At 38.1% G+C, this 17,792-nt stretch overlaps 1 protein-coding gene across 8 annotated transcripts in view; it reads left to right on the top strand.

The window, feature by feature from the left end:
- The window catches only part of USP34 (ubiquitin specific peptidase 34), a 112,375-nt gene that overhangs the window by 35,588 nt on the left and 58,995 nt on the right, over positions 1–17,792 (top strand). For all 8 annotated transcript variants that reach the window (XM_039569383.1, XM_039569388.1, XM_039569389.1 and 5 more), the window contains exons 7-15: positions 2,648–2,840; positions 5,753–5,814; positions 12,357–12,438; positions 12,531–12,623; positions 14,608–14,733; positions 15,142–15,271; positions 15,855–15,890; positions 16,246–16,376; positions 16,827–17,443. In XM_039569383.1, the coding sequence (XP_039425317.1) occupies positions 2,648–2,840; positions 5,753–5,814; positions 12,357–12,438; positions 12,531–12,623; positions 14,608–14,733; positions 15,142–15,271; positions 15,855–15,890; positions 16,246–16,376; positions 16,827–17,443 (1,470 nt within the window). The remainder of the gene's footprint in view (positions 1–2,647; positions 2,841–5,752; positions 5,815–12,356; positions 12,439–12,530; positions 12,624–14,607; positions 14,734–15,141; positions 15,272–15,854; positions 15,891–16,245; positions 16,377–16,826; positions 17,444–17,792) is intronic.

The raw sequence follows: 17,792 nt of genomic DNA, 5'->3' as shown, positions 1-17,792 counted from the left end.
CAATGCAGCAAATTTACAGGTAGTCAGTGTAGGGAAAGATGTTAATTGCCAAGTGCTCGGTAAAGATTTCCTTTTTGTTAATAATAATAATAATAATAATAATAATGTTATACCTCTAAAAACATAAAATGTTACTGATGCAGACAGGTTTAGGCCATTGCGTCTTTCCACAATAAAAAAGGAGGTGTGGCCTACTCTGCAAGTTTCTGTGGTTTTAATCTTTCTAGTAAAGATATGATCATGTTTGATTTATGACCAGTGTAGTAGTGCCAATAAATTTTCTAGTGTTGGCTGCAGTTACACTTCTAAAGAGAAGTTTGCCATCTTCTGCTTTTTTACTGGTTAGTACAACCCAGTTGTGTCAAATACCTGGGCTGAGTGAGTGGTGACAAGTGCTCTGTTCTGTAGCTTTCATTAGGGCCTTGGCAAAACAGAAGGTTTTGTTAAAGTACTTCTGTAGCTATGAAAATGCACCTACACCACAGTTTCACTTACTATAACTTGCAGTTTTTTTAACAACACACTCTCAATACTGTAATACAGAAAATATGACACAAGCCTGATTCAGGTTAAAAATGTGGGTAAATGAAAGTAGGTTTAGACTGATAATATTGCAGTAAAAAAAGAAATGTTCTGTTTTATAAACTAGATTAATGTAGTAACTTCACCAAACTTTGTAGTATGAGGAAGATTTCAGGTCCAAGTCCTGTTACAGAAATTGAGTGAAGCCAGCAAAGCGCCCTTGCTTTGTTTATGTGGGTGTGTCCATCCCCCTGCTCAGTGCATGCAAACACTCATCTGTCCTTTGTAAAATGAGAGAGTTCATATGATGTGTTTGAACATGCCTGAGATCTTCAGAAATGCTTCACCAATCTACTGACTCTGACTTGATGTGCATTATGGACATGGGAAAGCTCTGGGAACAAGGGCTGATAGGAATTTGCATACAAAAATGGGGAGAGAAATTGGTCTGATATTGCTGAGAGTCATAGAATCATTAAGGTTGGAAAACACCCCTGAGTCCAGCCTTTAACCCAGCACTGCCATGTTCACCACTAAACCATGTCTCCAAGTGCCACTTCTGCCCTTTTCTTGAACATTTCCAGAGACAGCAACTCCAAAATCCCACAACCCTGTACCTGCTTTTTTGTGATTGGGTGTGGGAGCTTAATTATGGCCTTGGTTCTTTCATTCACTGCCTCCCCCATAAAATAAATCCTCAATATTTGATTTGCTGTTGGCACAGCTGGGCAGAGATGCAGGATGTCCCTTTGTCACTAGGGCAGGACGTACATGGATGGTGGCTGGAACACAAGCGCTGTCATCACTATTTTTTGATGACAAATCACCTCATTTGCTAATCACAAATAATTATGTTTGGTAACACAGACCAGGACATTTTTCCCTCAGAGTGTAACTGCTCTCACCTGTCTGTAGGTTAAAGGCAGGTCACTGGGCCTGCTTTGCTGCTGGACTTTTTAAATGAATGTTCCCTTTCCATCCCTACTTTGCTTCTGTTTAGAACCCATAGCACAAAAGCAGCACTTTCTTGCCAGGATTTGATTTCCAGTGCTCCACGTGAGAAGACAAATTTCACAACTAAGAACAGGGAAGGATCTGATTGCCTTAGCCTGGAATGTTCCTTCTTTTGTTCTCCTGTTACTGATCTGTGATTCCTGTCATACATCTCCAGACTCTGGGATTATTTGCACTGAAGTCTCTTTTCTCTGTTTGACAGTGTTAAGTATCATTTAAGTGTGTTTATTTTAAGGCCTCTACACAAGAGCTGTGAAAAAGAACCATAATCTAAATAAGAATCTGGGCCTGTAGTTTTGCTTTTGAAAAAAAATTTACTGATGTTTATGTGATGTAAATGCAAAGGAATGGTGCATAAATCTGGTTAAGTGTAGTTTAATATCTCGTGTGTTTTTTAAAAGATTCATCCATCTATTTGGCCAGTCTCCAAGGATGGATCCAGGCTGAGGCTGTCAAACAAATGGATTTTTAACGCATTCCTGTGTAGTTAAATCTAGTTTGGATGTAGCTGAAACTTCAAAACGCTGAAGTACAGCAGAAAAAATTAATTATGCTAACTTCATATGCATGCACCTTTCAGTGTGCCATCTTTAATGGCATCAAAATAAGCTCAGGAAAGCTTGTTTCTAAACGTTTTTCTGTTACATGTTCAGAAGAAACTCTCAGTTGTGTTGGTGTTCTGTATGTGAACTTTACAGGAATTTCACTCCAGATTCTCTCTGTGTTGGTCTTGTAGTTGCTTAGGTAAGACTGAGGTTCCACCAGGTTCTGTAAATTAGTTTTTATAAGTAATTATTTCTTATGCCTTCCATTTGCAGAGAATACTGTGCAGGATTAGATGAGCCTTCATCTAAAATGACTGCAAGAGAAAGGACTTAACTTGTTTGAAATCCTTTAGCAGTTTATTTACTTTGTAAAAAATTTTACATATTTCTGGTTTTCCTTGGTGTTTTTCTTTCATTGTTGCCGACTTCCGATAGTGGTATTTTAAGGCTGAATATTCTTAGAGCTATTGGTCGTACGTCTTGGCTAGAATCAAGATGGTGCTCCAGGAACATTCTAGTTTGAATCATACCCTTTTTGTTTTTCTTCCTTTTGTAATTTCTTCCAGGTATTTATGTAAACTGTCAGACCAGGAGTTGCGGCAGAGTGCGGCCCGGAACATGGCAGATTTAATGTGGAGCACAGTGAAAGAACCCTTGGATACAGCCTTGTGTTTTGATAAAGAAAGTCTTGATCTTGCATTCAAATACTTCATGTCACCAACTCTAACAATGAGATTGGCTGGGCTGAGCCAAATAACAGTAAGAACTTTTAAAAAATATCAATTACAGTTAGCAAAAAGTGTTTCTTGTCGCAATTTACGATTTACAGGCTTGTTTGGAGGGCGTTTTTTAATGTGTGAACGCAGCAGGATCCTCTTACATGCAGCCTCAGGAAATTATAGTGATGATGGTGAGTGTAGGGTTTGCTGAGAGCTGAGTCCAAGTGGTGGCTGTGTTCTGCACCATATGGAACTGGCTCACGTTACCTGAACAATTCACATGCTAAACAACACGCTTAGAACCGTGGTTTGTGACAGCTGTGTTGAAATGAAGTCCCTTACCACGGCAATATTTGTTGTTTGGAAAGGCTTTCAATCTCTTTGCATTTTTACCTTTGCAGCATCTTGACTCTGCTGCAATTAGCTGCTGTTTTGTATTGCACAAACCTCATTTTCTGTTTGTTAGTACAGTCTGTTTCTCGAGAGAGAGCATTTCTGCATTAATTAGCAGAAGTCTGAATTGAAGAGGTAAATATCAACAGCATTCAATAGAAAACAATTAAACCAAAAAAAATCCCCATCTTTCCCTTTCCCATGGAAATGCTGCACATTGCACCAGGCAAGAGACACTAGGCATTCTTGATTTGTCATGGCTTCCTACAGCCATTAACAGTCCCACAGGAGGGCAAAAGTGAAGTTTTTTATCCATCTGAGCCTTTTCAGTTTTGTGTTTTCTAAACATATTTGGCCTTCTCCCTTCTAACTGATGATGTGGAATCACTGAGGGACTGTCACTGAATACAAGTTTACTTAAAATTGATTTTGTTTCTCACTATAGTTAGAGATAGAAGTACTTTCAGTTGAATAAAGGGCAATTTAAAGAGATCTGTAAGTACTTTTAATCAGATTATTGCTGGCTTTTAACCAAAGTAAACATTTATTTACATACAGGTAAATTACTAGGTTGTGAAAAAAGGCTGTGGGCTACATCCACGCAGTATAATTGGTCTTAAAATATATTTCCACTTTTGCATAGTTTCAATTGCATTAGATTTTTAGATTAGATTTTTACAAAGGATTTAGAATCCTTTCCTTTGGTTTTATACAATGCTCCTTGTTCAACTACCAGTGTATGTCTTTTTGTGTATCCTTGCCAAAACAAAGTCCGAAAATAAGAATACATCAACTGCTTTATTTATTCAGGCATTTAGCTCACTTAAGGGAGTGTGAAGTTGTGTTAAGTAGTTACATGTTTTCACCTGTTGTGATTGATAAATACTGCTGTAAAAATGAGAGTTTTTAAATAACAAACTTGTATTACCAGAAGAAAAATTTTGCAGTATTTTTAGATGAAAGCCAATAGTTTTCAGCTTGTAAAAATGGAATATTGTATGCTACTAAGTTACTGAGTCTGTCTCTTTTATGTGAGTAGTCTTTAAAACTGCTCTGGAACACTGCGACAATTTATTCCTCTTTCTCATTCAAGTCATGGAAAGTTTTATTTTTGTTGTTACCTTGTTTCTCTTCCATTTCACCTCTCAGTAACCTGTTGAGGTGGTTCAGCTCCAAAATACCTTCTCTCTCTACTATTGCCTCACAAATAGGACTTTCTTTTCCTGTCCTTTGGTGCCTGGCTCTGGAGATGAGACCCGGGAGATGCTTTTTAGTGCTCAGCGTTCCTTGCTGAAGCCTTTCTCCCTTTGTGTCCTTCATAACTGCCCTGCCACATTTGTGCTGCATCAGTTGAGTGTCTGGGCACAGGTGCCTTTAGTTTCTGACCATGTTTTGTCGATAGTAAAAAATGAAAAAGGATTTTATTCCCTCTGGCATTCAAGGAAACAAAACTTGAAGTGAAAAACCTGTTAGGAGCTGAGGGAGAGCAAGGTGTTACAACCCTGTCCCACATGTGCTTTGTCTTGTGCTGCTGTGTCAGAGCTCTGAGCTTTTAGTTGAAGTTATTGTAAAAATTGTTTGCAAATCCCAACATGAAAAAGAACATATTTGTCAGAATTGCTTTGGAGAAGGATTTAGTGTGGGAAGTGTTGCTCAATGGTGACCCTGGATTTAAAATTGGTGGTAGGAACAGTTCAAGACTCTGTCACTCTGAGCCCTTTCAAAACATTTTCATGTGGAGGTGAATGTTCAGAAAAGTCAGTGAGCTTCCACTGCTTTATGTGACCCAGTTCTAACTGGGCACAACAGCCTTTTCCTGAAGTTCTTGTCACGTGTTTTTCCACGCCTAAATATGTTTCATTTGAAATTCTCTATTAGTAACCAATCTATTAATAATTGTGTAGTCAGGCTCTCATGTCTCACCAATTTCAATGCATATTTTCCATTTTGTTTCTTCAAAACCACTTTTGCCCCCTGAAAATCGTTGAGATTAGACACAAATAAGTCTGTGTGAAAAGATTTGAGAAGATTAGTGAATTCACCTGAATTGTAGAGTGCATGTACTAGATTTGTTTCAAGAAAGGAGTAAATATTTTGACAAAGTTATGCAACAAGTATAATTTTAACTTCAAAAATCAGATTACTGTGCCTTTAAATTTTTTTTTTTTCAAAAATAAGATGCCAAATAAGTTCTGTTGCGTAATTTAGAATCTTTAAAAAGATGTTATGTACATGCAAAGAATTGGATACAGAGCCATCACTATGTCTGGAAGGTGATGCTGAGGGAAGAAGTGGAAAAGAGATGTAAAACTTCTAACAGGCTTTTTTTCCCTCTGTAATGTCTTAAATTTATCAGTTCAGACGTGTTTGAAAGTTTCATTTCATGTAAAAATACCGGGGTTTCATTCTCTAATTTTGTCTAAACAACTTACTGAAAAACATATAAAGTCTTATAAAAATTTGTTTAATGTCACTAATACTATTTTGAAATACAAGAAAACTACCTCACCAAATATTTGGATAAAATTGTAATTTTTTTCTTCCTTTTTCTAACCATAGAATCAACTTCATACCTTCAATGATGTGTGTAATAATGAGTCATTAGTTTCAGACACAGAAACGTAAGTAGGAACCTTATTCTGAATACTTCAAGTGTTTCCTATGCTTGCAGTTCTTCTCTGTTGTTGCTATGGTTTATACACAGTGGGGGAGCAGTGATAATCTGAGACATTGATTAGAAATATTCTAATCAGGGGGTTAATAAATGGTTTTAAATGGTGACTATAAAATATTTCTAAATGTTTCTGGATTTTTTTTTTTTTGTATTAACGTGTAGAGTCAAGGTAAGCTTTAGAAAAATGTAGATCCTGAAGTAATAAATACCTATAATGGGTATTATTTCCATTGTGATATATAATAAGAACCAGCTAATTCATATCCATTTCATACAATTTTTACCATCTTCTCATTTCTCTGGATTATTTATTTAACCAAGACTTGTCTTGCCATCACTGGCTCCCAGCCTTGTTATTAGTTTTCTACTGAGTTTGTGAGGCAGTGCTTTTGGGTTTTTTTTTCAAAGCCATTATTTGTATAATTTGGGTGTGTTGAACAATTTTAAAAGGACTCACATAAATCTTCAAGAAGATTGACCTGTGGGATTGTATTTCAGCCAGGAAATGTTCATTTCTGTAATAACTCAACTTAATGTTATAACTGTCAAGAATTTAAATTAAAAATACATATTTTGATATTTGAAATAATTGTTCTTGTGAAATAACAGGCAAAGTGTTTAAATTATAGAATTTTACTCATACTATACTTTTAAAGTTTCTCTTGGGGGGTGATGTACTCTGTTTATCTTGGGGGCCACTGACACACTCTCCAGTACCTTTTGCTCATTAATGGGAAGTCTGTCGCAGCAGCAGTGTCTTGCTTTTGTCTGGATACTTTAATTACAAATAGTTCTATTTGTAGTGAAATCTGGCTGCAGTCGTGACCACAGTTCTGTAGATTTCATGTAAAAAGCACCATAGATATTTGAAGAGAAATTTGTGGGAGTATGCTGGTATTTTAAAAGAGAGAATCAAAATCTAAGGCACTTTTGCTTTCGTGAAGATGTGGAAATACCCTGGGAATAAGAATTAAATAGTAAATACTCCAGGAGGGAACATGTTGGGAATGTGAGGTTGGCTGGGGTGTTTCCTACATGGCACTGCCAGTTCATGGGTGAGTTGTTACACTGGGACTGACAAACCTCAGCTTTATCCTGTTCTTCTCCTTCCCTCGCACTGATAATATGAAACAGAGGTAGTTTTTAGGTCATGGTAACAGTAACAAGTGATTGTGCCACTTAAACCTGATACAAAGCTGTTTGATTTTCTGTGTCAAATGTAAAAAAGAAAAGTTATCAATGTGGAAAAAGAGAAGAGTGGTTAAATTTCCCTGCAGAAGAGCAGATGTACTCTGCAAGAGCATCAGAGTTATTTTAAAGCTGAAGGAAATTGTCAAATTCTCCTTTGGGATATTACTTTCTTGGCAGGGGCATCTGTAAACAGGCTGTCATTTGAAAGGAATGCAGCACGAACAGAAAACCTTCTTTTCCACTTTTGTAATATGTGATTTTTTTAAAAAATCAGCATTACAGTTGTTCTGGAGTTTCACCTGAAAGGTGGTTGCAAATCAGTATCAAGTATTGCTGCTCATCTTCAGATATCTTTTGGAATCACTGATGTCTTCCAGCCAAATAATCAGAAAGGGCTGGAGCAGGAGGATGGGGAAAATGTCTCACTTCTCCAGTTTGTTCAGTACAAAGCTTCCCTCTCATTACAGACTCTGCTCATGAGAAATTTTTGGATGAAAAGGCACTTAGGGAGTTGGCAGTGACTGAATGAGCAGCAAAAGGAAAGCTTTTCATTCCTGTGTTCTTTCCTTAGTGGAGAAAGGAAGTCTGAAGTTTTATTTTGTACCTTTGTAGCCTCTGCAGATTTGCCAAAAGAAGATGTTCTGCATTATGTCTGGTCATCCCCATTATATGCTTTGACTTTTCCAGATGCGTTTGGAACTGTCAACCTTTGGGATTTCTCCTTCTGTATCTTGATAAGGTGGGTTTGCGGGAGGTATCTTAAAAAAGAAACCAGCTTTCAGTTAGTCCTAGCTCTTCCTTGCTCAGAATTGATATCAGGATTTTTTAGCAAATATTTTCCAACGGTAGCTTCCCACTTTTATCCTCCTCACTGCAGTTTTTCCATGGTAAGACAAGCTCTAAAGCATCTTCTGTCTAGGAAAACGCTGGATGTCACAAATTGCACTTGAAAGCAGCAGAAAGCTGAGACACACGGATCTGTTCTGTAGCTATCTGTGTGTCTTTTGAGATTTCATTTCCCTCCCTTCTCAAAGGTTGAGGCTTTGTGGTGACTGAGGATGGGCGTGGTCCAGATGTGGGCAATGTCTCTGCCACTCAACTGCATCATATCCCTCAGAGATGGACTTTTAATTGAGCTGTTCCTGGCTCTAAAGATAGAATCAGATTCTTTGCAATCTGAGGTACTGAGGAGTGTGAAATCTACTGAAGCTAAAAATAATGAGACTGAACAGAAGAGTCTCCAAGTCTTTGAATAAGTGATTCCTGCAACTGTTTCACTGATGTCACAGTGAAAAATGACGATGCTTTTCAGGAAGTGAGAGATACTTGGTTTGTTTTTTTTTTTTGGTGTTACTTGGACCACAAGAGGAAAGCGTGTTGTTTTTTTCTTTAGTGAGGATACTGTCAGCTTCTGGAAATAACATGTGTAAAGAGAGATTTTGTTTTACTCTTCTCTTGGCAGGCAGCCAAGTATTCGGGTTTCAGGTTCCAGGTTGACACTGAGACAACTTCCTGACTCATTTAAAAACCTTGATTACCCTCACTTAAAAAGCTTTCTGCAGATCACTTTCAGGTGTCCAGAATTCCTTTCACCTGTGAACAGAAAGAACTGGATTGTTTCTTCTCCTTTCTTTCCCTCTCTTTCCTTATTTATTGAGATACTCAACTGCAAGTTCTGTGTTGCTTTTTCCCTTCACTGCAATTTCTTACCTTATGTTGACTCTTGCTTTCTCAATTTTTATTTAAGCTTACCGACTTCAGTTTCTGGCAGCTTTATTTAAACACCTCTTCTCCTCTCTCTCAACCAAATTTCAGAGATCTTTTCAGATTTTCTTTGGGGGGGGAAAAAGAAAAGTGCATTTTTTCACTCAGCTCACTAATATTTCTTTCTTGTGGCCCACACAGTAGTTAAACAAATATTCCAGATGATGTCAGAGTGGCGGTTTCAGAGCCTGCAGAGCATCAAAGAGGAAAATTTGTGCTCAGAAGCAAAAACATGTGCTTGAATGGGTGTTGGGAAGGTGCCTTCTGTATCCTCTTCGCATTTCTGATCCTAAATAGTTGAGATCAGGGTTTCACATCTGTTGTGTTGTAGATCCTATTTCAGTGATGTTGTCAAGAGGTGTTAGCGTTCCTCCCTTGCAAGCTGCCAGTTACAGAGCTGCAGTTTTTCGTTGGAGCTTTTATATTCTGTTTCTCAGTGATGTTGAGGACTCAGTGTTGTATTTCATCCAGCTCTGAGCTGGTGTGTTTTTGTTGCTTCATGGGGAATTGACTGGTTGAATAAATAAGGTTTCCTTTGAGGGGGGGTTACTTTGCTGTGGGATTTGTTCCTGGATTTGGGTCATCATGTGGGTACCAAGTATTGCACCACAGCTTTAGATTAAAATGTTTTTAGGACTTTAACCCAGTCCTTTCATAGAGAGGTGTTCTTTGACTTACCAGGAAAATGCATAAACTGGAGGACATGAACAAAAATCAGGCTCTGCTCCCCCTCTTTGTAAGTGCAGTTCCAAACATCAGGTTATATCACCAACTGCACAGCTCCCACTCTCTTCCTTGCACTCTCATGGAATGCCTGGGGAAACTTAGGTCAAAAATGCTTGAATTTCATTTCCTGGAAGTAAACCAGTTATTTTTGACAGACATGAATTATCAGTGAGTTTACATGAAAAGTTCTAGGGAGAAATGGATTAAGTGTTGTGTACATTTCCAGTGTGAGAGAGACAATTAAACCAGAGTAGCTGCTACCTTTGCCTTTTTATTCTCTTCTCCTCCCTCAGCCACAACACAGACCCCCAGAGAGTATCAAGTTCTTTAAATGACTTTTCCTATTGCTATCCAATTATTAAATCCATGAAAAACAGCTAGTATGTGTTACTCCCAAGGTGAATTCTCTTACTCCTAAGGTCTGTCTGAATTGGATATCTAATTTGTAAAACCATTCCTTGTGCTGCTGCTTTCATGTGAGAGGGAAAAGCACATCTGTGCTTTGATCATAACACATGATTTTTACTCTTGCCATTTCCTTTAATACGGAAGAGTAATTTTTTTCAAGAAAACCTTTCCTGAAGTGGAAGTGTTCAGAAAGAAGTCAGACATCCTTCATTTGCACTGAAGTCAGCTTTTTTTGATGAATCCTTGAATCTGATAGTGTAAATATATTCCTTAGTAAATCAGAGAGCAAAATACTTTGTGGGAGTAATAACTTGATCATTTTAAAAGGTAGTGATTGCTATGCTTTCAGCCCTCAGTTTCTGGGAGGAACAGTTCTCTCTGGGAAGCACAAGGGCTTCATTCTGCTTTGCACAAGGATCCTCTTGTTTTTGGTCCTCCTCAACAAATCCATATCAAATGAACATTTGATGTACCTTCAGAAATCTGAGATGTCGTTTTACCACAGTTGAGCTCACCAGAAGGATAAAGAGTTTGTTACTGCTGAGAATACATCCATTAAAAAAGGCATTCCTTCAAAAGAATTATCTGTGGTTTTTCAGAAGAAACATGGTGTGAATTAGAGACAGAACTGCCATGGTAATTTAATAAAATGTGAGGGAACTCACTCCAGAGGAGAGCTTTTGTTCTTTCCTTTGGAGTGGTTAAAATGCAACATACGACTGCTTACAAAGCCTAATGGATATTGTGCCATGAGCAGGAGTGTTTGGATAAAGAGACCCCATGAGGAATATGTCCTTTCGTACTGGCATTGCCTAGTGAGCCTGGCAGTGTTTGTTTATCCAGGATTCCTTCTGAAAACTGCACCTTGAAAAATTCAGATCCAGGAAGAAAGGAAATGTCTTTCTTCAGACTTTGGTAGACAGAAATCCAAGCCCTGGTAGAGTCAGAAACGTGCATGTGCCAAAGTTTGGGTTGGGTGGGCATCTTCTGGGTATTGGGGATAGTTGGGTTTTGGTTTGGTTTTGAAATGAGGCTGTGGGAAGTTAAGGACATCTTGGATTCATGGAACAGATGTAGCTTATCTTTTCAATCCCTCTTTGAGCAGATCCCCTGTCAAACTAACTTTACAGTGTGAGAACTAATTTATTGATAAGCTGTAAATGATAACTGTTGGCAAACTTCTGTACCTTGTGAGCCAGTTATTACTTAAATGACTTAAATTACAGGACATTATCTTTGAACAATGTGAGAATATTTGATTCCCATGTCCTGGAATTAGAAGAGAACAGTATGGAAATGATGTGGAGTAACAGGAACTTTGCTCCTTGAGTTCAACCACAAGGATCAGGCAGTTCAAAACAATCGAAGCACTGGCAGCGTGCCCCTGAATAGTGAATCCTGTTTGGAAAACCTGCATTGGCAATCTCTTTTTACCTAAAGAATCCTGTTTCCTTCTTGAGCATGATAAAGATTCGGCAGTCCTGGATTTTAATAGTAACCATAAATGTGACATGGAGAGAAGTGGTAAAAATAACTCTTCCTCAAGTCCTCTATGACACCCCTCCCTCCATCCTCTCCTCCCTGTGAAACAGAGCACTGTTATTCCAGGGCCTTTTAAACCAAAGGCTGGGCTTTAAATACTCTGATGTCCTGTAATTGCTTCTGGTGCCAAAATGGGGGTAAACAAACGTTTGCTTGAAGAGAAGGAATAAAAAGGAGCTTATGCACTGCTTTCCAGACAGGGCAGTGCTTTCTGGAAGTTCAACTTTTGTTTTGGAAAATTCAGTTTCCTTATCCTGGTCAGTTTGAATATTTGCTTATGGAATGGCAGTGGGTAAGTTCCCTGTGGTTATGGATGAAGCAGAATGAGGATTTGGAAGTATCTGTGTGCTGCACGTGTGTAAGTATGACCATGGCAAACATGGTTTGGGAGAGTTGCCATTTGTGTAAGAGAATCTAAAACTATGTACATGGCTTCTTTAGAAAATAATTTCTGTCACTCCCACCTTTAGCTACATTTCAGTACTTTGGAATTTCATTATAAACTTGGATTAAATAGCAGTGTCAAAATCTTACCTGTGAGGTCTTTGGAATTGTTTGCACGTGGTCTGTTGAGCATTAACTAATAAAATTAGTAGAATGATTGGTTATGTTTGCTGATGATCCAGAGGGGAAATGTTGATATTTGGCCTTAGTCTTCCAGTTAAAGAAAAGAAATATGGAAATCATTTGCTTCCTGCTTGGAGAAATGAACATTGACTATGGTTTGTGTTCAGAAGGTTTTTGTGCCCTCACTACAACTGCAGATATCAACTTGCAGGATGTGCTATGCTAGGGAAGAGCACAGAGTAAATATTACAGGGAGATAATTTTATATTTCCACTCTTATTTCATCTCCAGGTCAATTGCAAAAGAACTTGCAGACTGGCTTATCAGCAACAATGTAGTTGAGCACATTTTTGGACCAAATTTACATATTGAGGTTTGTATTTAATTACTGTTAATTTGGTATAAACATGGAGCATTAACTTGTTGTTCTAGTAAATCTTTCCTCACTGTGTTCTCACTTTGCAGATCATCAAACAGTGCCAAGTGATTCTGAATTTTCTTGCAGCTGAAGGGAGACTTAGTACTCAACATATAGACTGTATTTGGGCTGCAGCACAGGTATATATCAAATTTTTGTAATTGCAGGAGTGATAAAAGAAAAACAATATAAAATAAGTTGATTTTGTTTCACATTCCTAAAGTTGAGTTTTTTTGCGTTTTCTTGGCTGCCTGAGGATTTTGCTGACCAAAATGTCAAGTTAGGTAACTGCCACAGTTACTGGGTTATTTATTAGATGCAAAAAATCACCCTGGCTACTTTTTTTTAAAGGAAAAAAATGAAGTTGCATAGCAAGGACAGTGTTTTCACCAAGAATGGGGATGAAAGTTGGAGGGTAGTTGCAATATTTTTACTATTGTGCAAAATTGCCTTGCTCCTGTGTATTGTGGCTTCCATTTCTGGTACTCCTGGTGGGAACAATCAGGTGAAAATTGTGGCAGTGAAGTTTACAGCTGTGCTCCTCTGCTGGTGTTAAAATCTATAGAAGGCACTGAAATTTTATTTTTTGCTTGCTAAGGCTGGAAACTCTGATAGGCTTTTTGCCTTCAGGAAGATTTATTTGTGTGCTACTTTTAATGGATCGCTGTGCTTGTTATTTTAGGTTGTGACATTTTTTATTTAGGGGTTTGAATACAATAGGTCTGAGCAGGCCTAGGGAACACGCTGTTACACAGGGTAGAATTTAAAGAGGGTTTTTAATGTGTTCAATATTTCTTTGTAATTTCTTTCAATCAAGTAGTACTGAACGCACATTCTGAAACCAGTGTGGTCCATTGTCATTAAAACATGCAGCTGGAATGTTAGTAAATGCTCATTGGAACAGCATTTGCTCCAACATTTTTCTGTATTAGAGTAATTAATAATTACTTATTTCACACTACATTTTTAGAACAATATTTTCACTTCCTTGATGTTTCCACACAGCATCTCACACAGTGTTAGACCTCTGGATTTTTTAATACATTTTATACTGCTTTAAGAATAATATAATTACCTAATATTGATAATCCTTTTACAGTTTAAGTGTTCATTTTGGCAGAGTGACGTTTTCAAAATATGTTTGATATCAGAATTAAGTACATCCTGATTACTTCCTGTCAAAGGCTTAAACCTCCAATGTTGTTTAGAAGCCCGACACCTTTAGACTAAAAGAATAGAAGACCTTAAAGTGTATTTTCCACTTTTTAAATGTACTTTTAGACAAAAACTCATCTTCCCTAAGTTGAAGTTATCTCAAGATGTTTAAATGCTTCCTTGTATAGAACCCACGTGATTTCACTCTGCTGTGAATCCTGTGAAAGTTGGACTGTACTATCCTGTACATAGTAAATTGCTGACACAGATATTTTCATGCCAGGAAGGCAAAATTAAATAAATGAAGAATTAAAAAAACCTCTTTTGAGGTGCATGTGTGGTAACCAGTGTAAGAATTTTTTTCTAGAAGTTTCCTGTAACCATTATTTTATTTTTTGAATAACAACATCTTAACAAACATAATGAAACTCTTTTAAGTGACTCTGAAAAGCAGCATTTACCCAAAGAGGAATCATCCAGGAGCCCTGGTACTTTAATGTGGAAATAGAGTAGTTACCTGAACACACTGCCGTGTTTTTTGACATCCATTACTGGAAAGACAAAAGAATTCTTTATAATCCTCACACAGTCTCTTCCTGAGTAGTCTTCCTTTGTATTTACCGCTGCTAATAAGGTAATCATTGCAAATACTGCTTCCCTCAAGATTTACCGTATAAACGAATATTTTAGAAGTTGTATTTAAGTTCAAACACAAAACAAACTTCCAGTTCTTCTTTTCACCTCATCTCTCAGAACTAGAACTAAGGAAGGAACTGTTACATTTGATTGGTACATTTGCAGACTTTACAGTGTCAAAATAACTTTAGTCAGAATTGCAAATCTGCTGGAGTTTGGAATCATTCAATAACTGCTTCCTGAGAATTTGTACAAATATGTTTATTTGCTGCAATATTTGATTGATTTGTTTATTTTGCTGTTCCTGTTACTTTCTCTGTCTGTACCTTGTAGCTGAAGCATTGCAGTCGTTACATACACGACTTGTTTCCTTCTTTGATCAAAAACTTGGACCCTGTCCCGCTTAGACACCTTCTTAACCTTGTCTCAACTCTTCATCCCAGTGCTCACACTGAACAGGTAAAGACAAGGCCAACAGAATCGCTGTCATGAGAAAAGCAAGTAAATGAGAATGTTAAACAATAATTATGGATTTGTCTTCCTGAAGGAATGCAATAAAAGGAATATTCACTAATGCAGAAAGGGAGAACTCTATGAGTAAAGTTGTCATGTTTCTTCAAGTACACCTTTTCTGGCTTTTGAAGTCTAATCTTTAGAGATTTTCAAAGACTTCATAACCACTGACAGAAGATTTTAACTTCCTGTCTGAAGTTAGAATGTGTTTCACACAACATTAGTTAGTTGATTTGTTTATTTTGATGAGTTTATTTTGGTGAGCTGTAATATTGGCATAGAGAAAGATGAACAGTGGATCTTTATATCCAAAACCTGCTGCTTAATGGTACTTTTCCCTGGTTTTCTTTCCAGACCTTGTATTTGGCATCCATGCTGATAAAAGCCCTGTGGAATAATGCACTGGCAGCTAAGGCTCAGCTGTCAAAGCAAAGCTCCTTTGCATCTTTACTGAGTACCAACCTGCCCATGGGAAACAAAAAAGGTGCGTGGTTTTCCGGTAGATCTGGGAGTTAAATTTGGAATTTTCATAGTCTCCTTGTTGAGTTTGAACAAAAAGCAGGTATAGAACTTTCTCCTTTAAGTATTTTTCAAAAGTGTCATGCTGGCATATTTTTCCAGCAGAACTTGAGGCTGTAGATGAAAGCATTAAAAGTCTGTGAGTGCATTTGGAAAGCTTTGTGTTTCAGATCCATTCTGTTTGTATAGCTAAAGTAGTCTGTGTTTTTCTTTCTTCTTTTCTTCTTAATTCAGAAGATGATCCCTAACTCATCAGTTAACTATTCTTGTTCTACTGCACATCTGTAACATAATAGCTACATAAAATCTTACAAAAGCTTACCTGCTTTTTACCTAGTTTTTGGTATTGCATGCTGTTTCTGATTTGGTTGTTTTGTTTTTTACTTGACTGTGTCTTTCCCCACAGTCATTACTAAAGGTGCTGCCAAGCCATTTTACTGTAGCTTCCCTTTCTCTTCCTACTGCTGGTTTTTGTGAATTATGGACAACTATATGCTGACAAAACGATTTTTAGTCACTTATTTTTCCATTCTGCTTTTTTCCTTCAGAAGAAGAGGAGCTCAGAAGAGCAGCCCCTTCCCCTTGTAAGTATCGTTTTAGTTGTACACCACAATTTGATACCACAGTGCTTTTGAATTTGAGCAGGATTAGAGTAAATTTGAAGTTCTGTTTTTATGAGAAGTCAAATGAAATGATATTTTGAGTAGAACCTAGGAAATTTGTGTAACTGTGGCAAGAAGAGACATCGAAATACAAACTTTGTAGTAAAATGCTCAGTGTTCTAAATTAAATTATTAGTGTTTCGGTACACAGATTGTTTGAGTTATATATCCCTGTTTGCTGGAAGAATGCTCAACATTTGAGGCAGATTTATGCAATGCTGTTACATTCCAGTAATTACCTGTCACAGAGTAACTGGGAAATGTGGTTTTGAATTAGGGTCACCAGCAGCAAGCCCTCAAAGTAGTGACAACAGTGACACCCATCAGAGTGGAGGCAGTGACATTGAAATGGAGGAGCAGCTGATTAACAGAACAAAACATGTCCAGCAGCGACTTTCGGACACAGAGGTATGAGTGAGAGTCTGAGTCTGGGAATTCTGTTACTGAGTTGCCTGTTATTAGCTATTAAATGATATTTTAATCTGTACTTGTTTCAAAACCACTTCAGACAAATGTATTCCTGCATTTAAATTGTGTTTCAGTTAGGTTAATCTCTTAGTAAGGGACTGCCAGACGTCGTTTCTGTGTCGCACTGTGACTCTTAGCACGTGCAAAGTCTGCACATACACCCTGTTAGCAGCAAGGTAATGCAAAAAATCAATTATTAAATATGAATCTTGCTCAGAGCATTTTGTCATCAGCAACCAAATTGAGAAAGAATGAATTGAAACTTGTAGATGTGACACATTTCCTCCTAAAGGAAGAATGATGTTTGAATGATGATGATGGTATTAATTATGTATTTCCAGTGGTCCTTTATTTTCCCACCAATCTTAAAAAACCCCAAAATAATTTCAGGAATCCATGCAAGGAAGCTCTGATGAGACAGCCAACAGTGGTGAGGATGGCAGCAGTGGGCCTGGGAGCAGCAGTGGCCACAGTGATGGATCCAGCAACGAGGCCAACTCTAGTCACGCCAGCCAGTCCGCTGGGAGCCCTGGCAGCGAGGTGCAGTCGGAAGACATCGCAGATATCGAGGCTCTCAAAGAGGAGGAGGATGAAGAGGAAGAAGACAGGAGTCACAACCCCCAGAAAAGCAGTAGGAGCACAGATCTACGAGGCAGAAAACTGGAATCACAAGCGGGCATTTGTCTGGGAGATGCCCAGGGGGCGCCGGAGAGGAGCGGCGCCAGTAACGGGGCGGGCAAGGACCATGTTTTTAACACGGATGCGGTGCCGCCGGTGGACAATCGCATCCGTATGCTCGATGCTTGTTCTCATGCTGAGGATGCAGAGCACGACATGACAGGGGAAATGAGCACTGCTCACATTTCACAAGGCTCTCAAGATTCTTGTATAACTCACACAGGGGACTTCCTCGGGGAAACTATTGGGAATGAATTATTTAACTGTCGACAGTTCATTGGGCCACAGCACCACCACCACCATCACCACCACCACCATCACCATGATGGGTAGGTAGCTTGGCATTTCTTCTGGCTCCTTCCATAACAGAAATAAAAGTGGTAGCAGAATCCTCCATTTGGGCAGAAATTGGTGTATGGACATTTTGCTGTAGCTCAGGATAATTTTGTCCTGCAGAAATGACATCATTTATCACAGACATTTATCATGCTATCACAGACAGTTACACAGAAATCTGATTTGTTGACATCTGATTAAAGGTTTCATTTAAGTTTTGCTGTTGAATAAATAAGACAGCATTTAAGAAAATGTTAAGAATGTTTTGGAAAATGCTGCATTTAGTTAACATTAAGAAGCCAACTCAGTCATCATGCTAGTGAGGCCTTCAGTTTATTTATC

This window comes from Corvus cornix, chromosome 3, assembly GCF_000738735.6.
Source record: "Corvus cornix cornix isolate S_Up_H32 chromosome 3, ASM73873v5, whole genome shotgun sequence".
NCBI classification, from domain to species: domain Eukaryota; kingdom Metazoa; phylum Chordata; class Aves; order Passeriformes; family Corvidae; genus Corvus; species Corvus cornix.
Note: the sequence above shows the minus strand (reverse complement) of the source record. Positions and strands in the feature narration are given on the sequence as shown.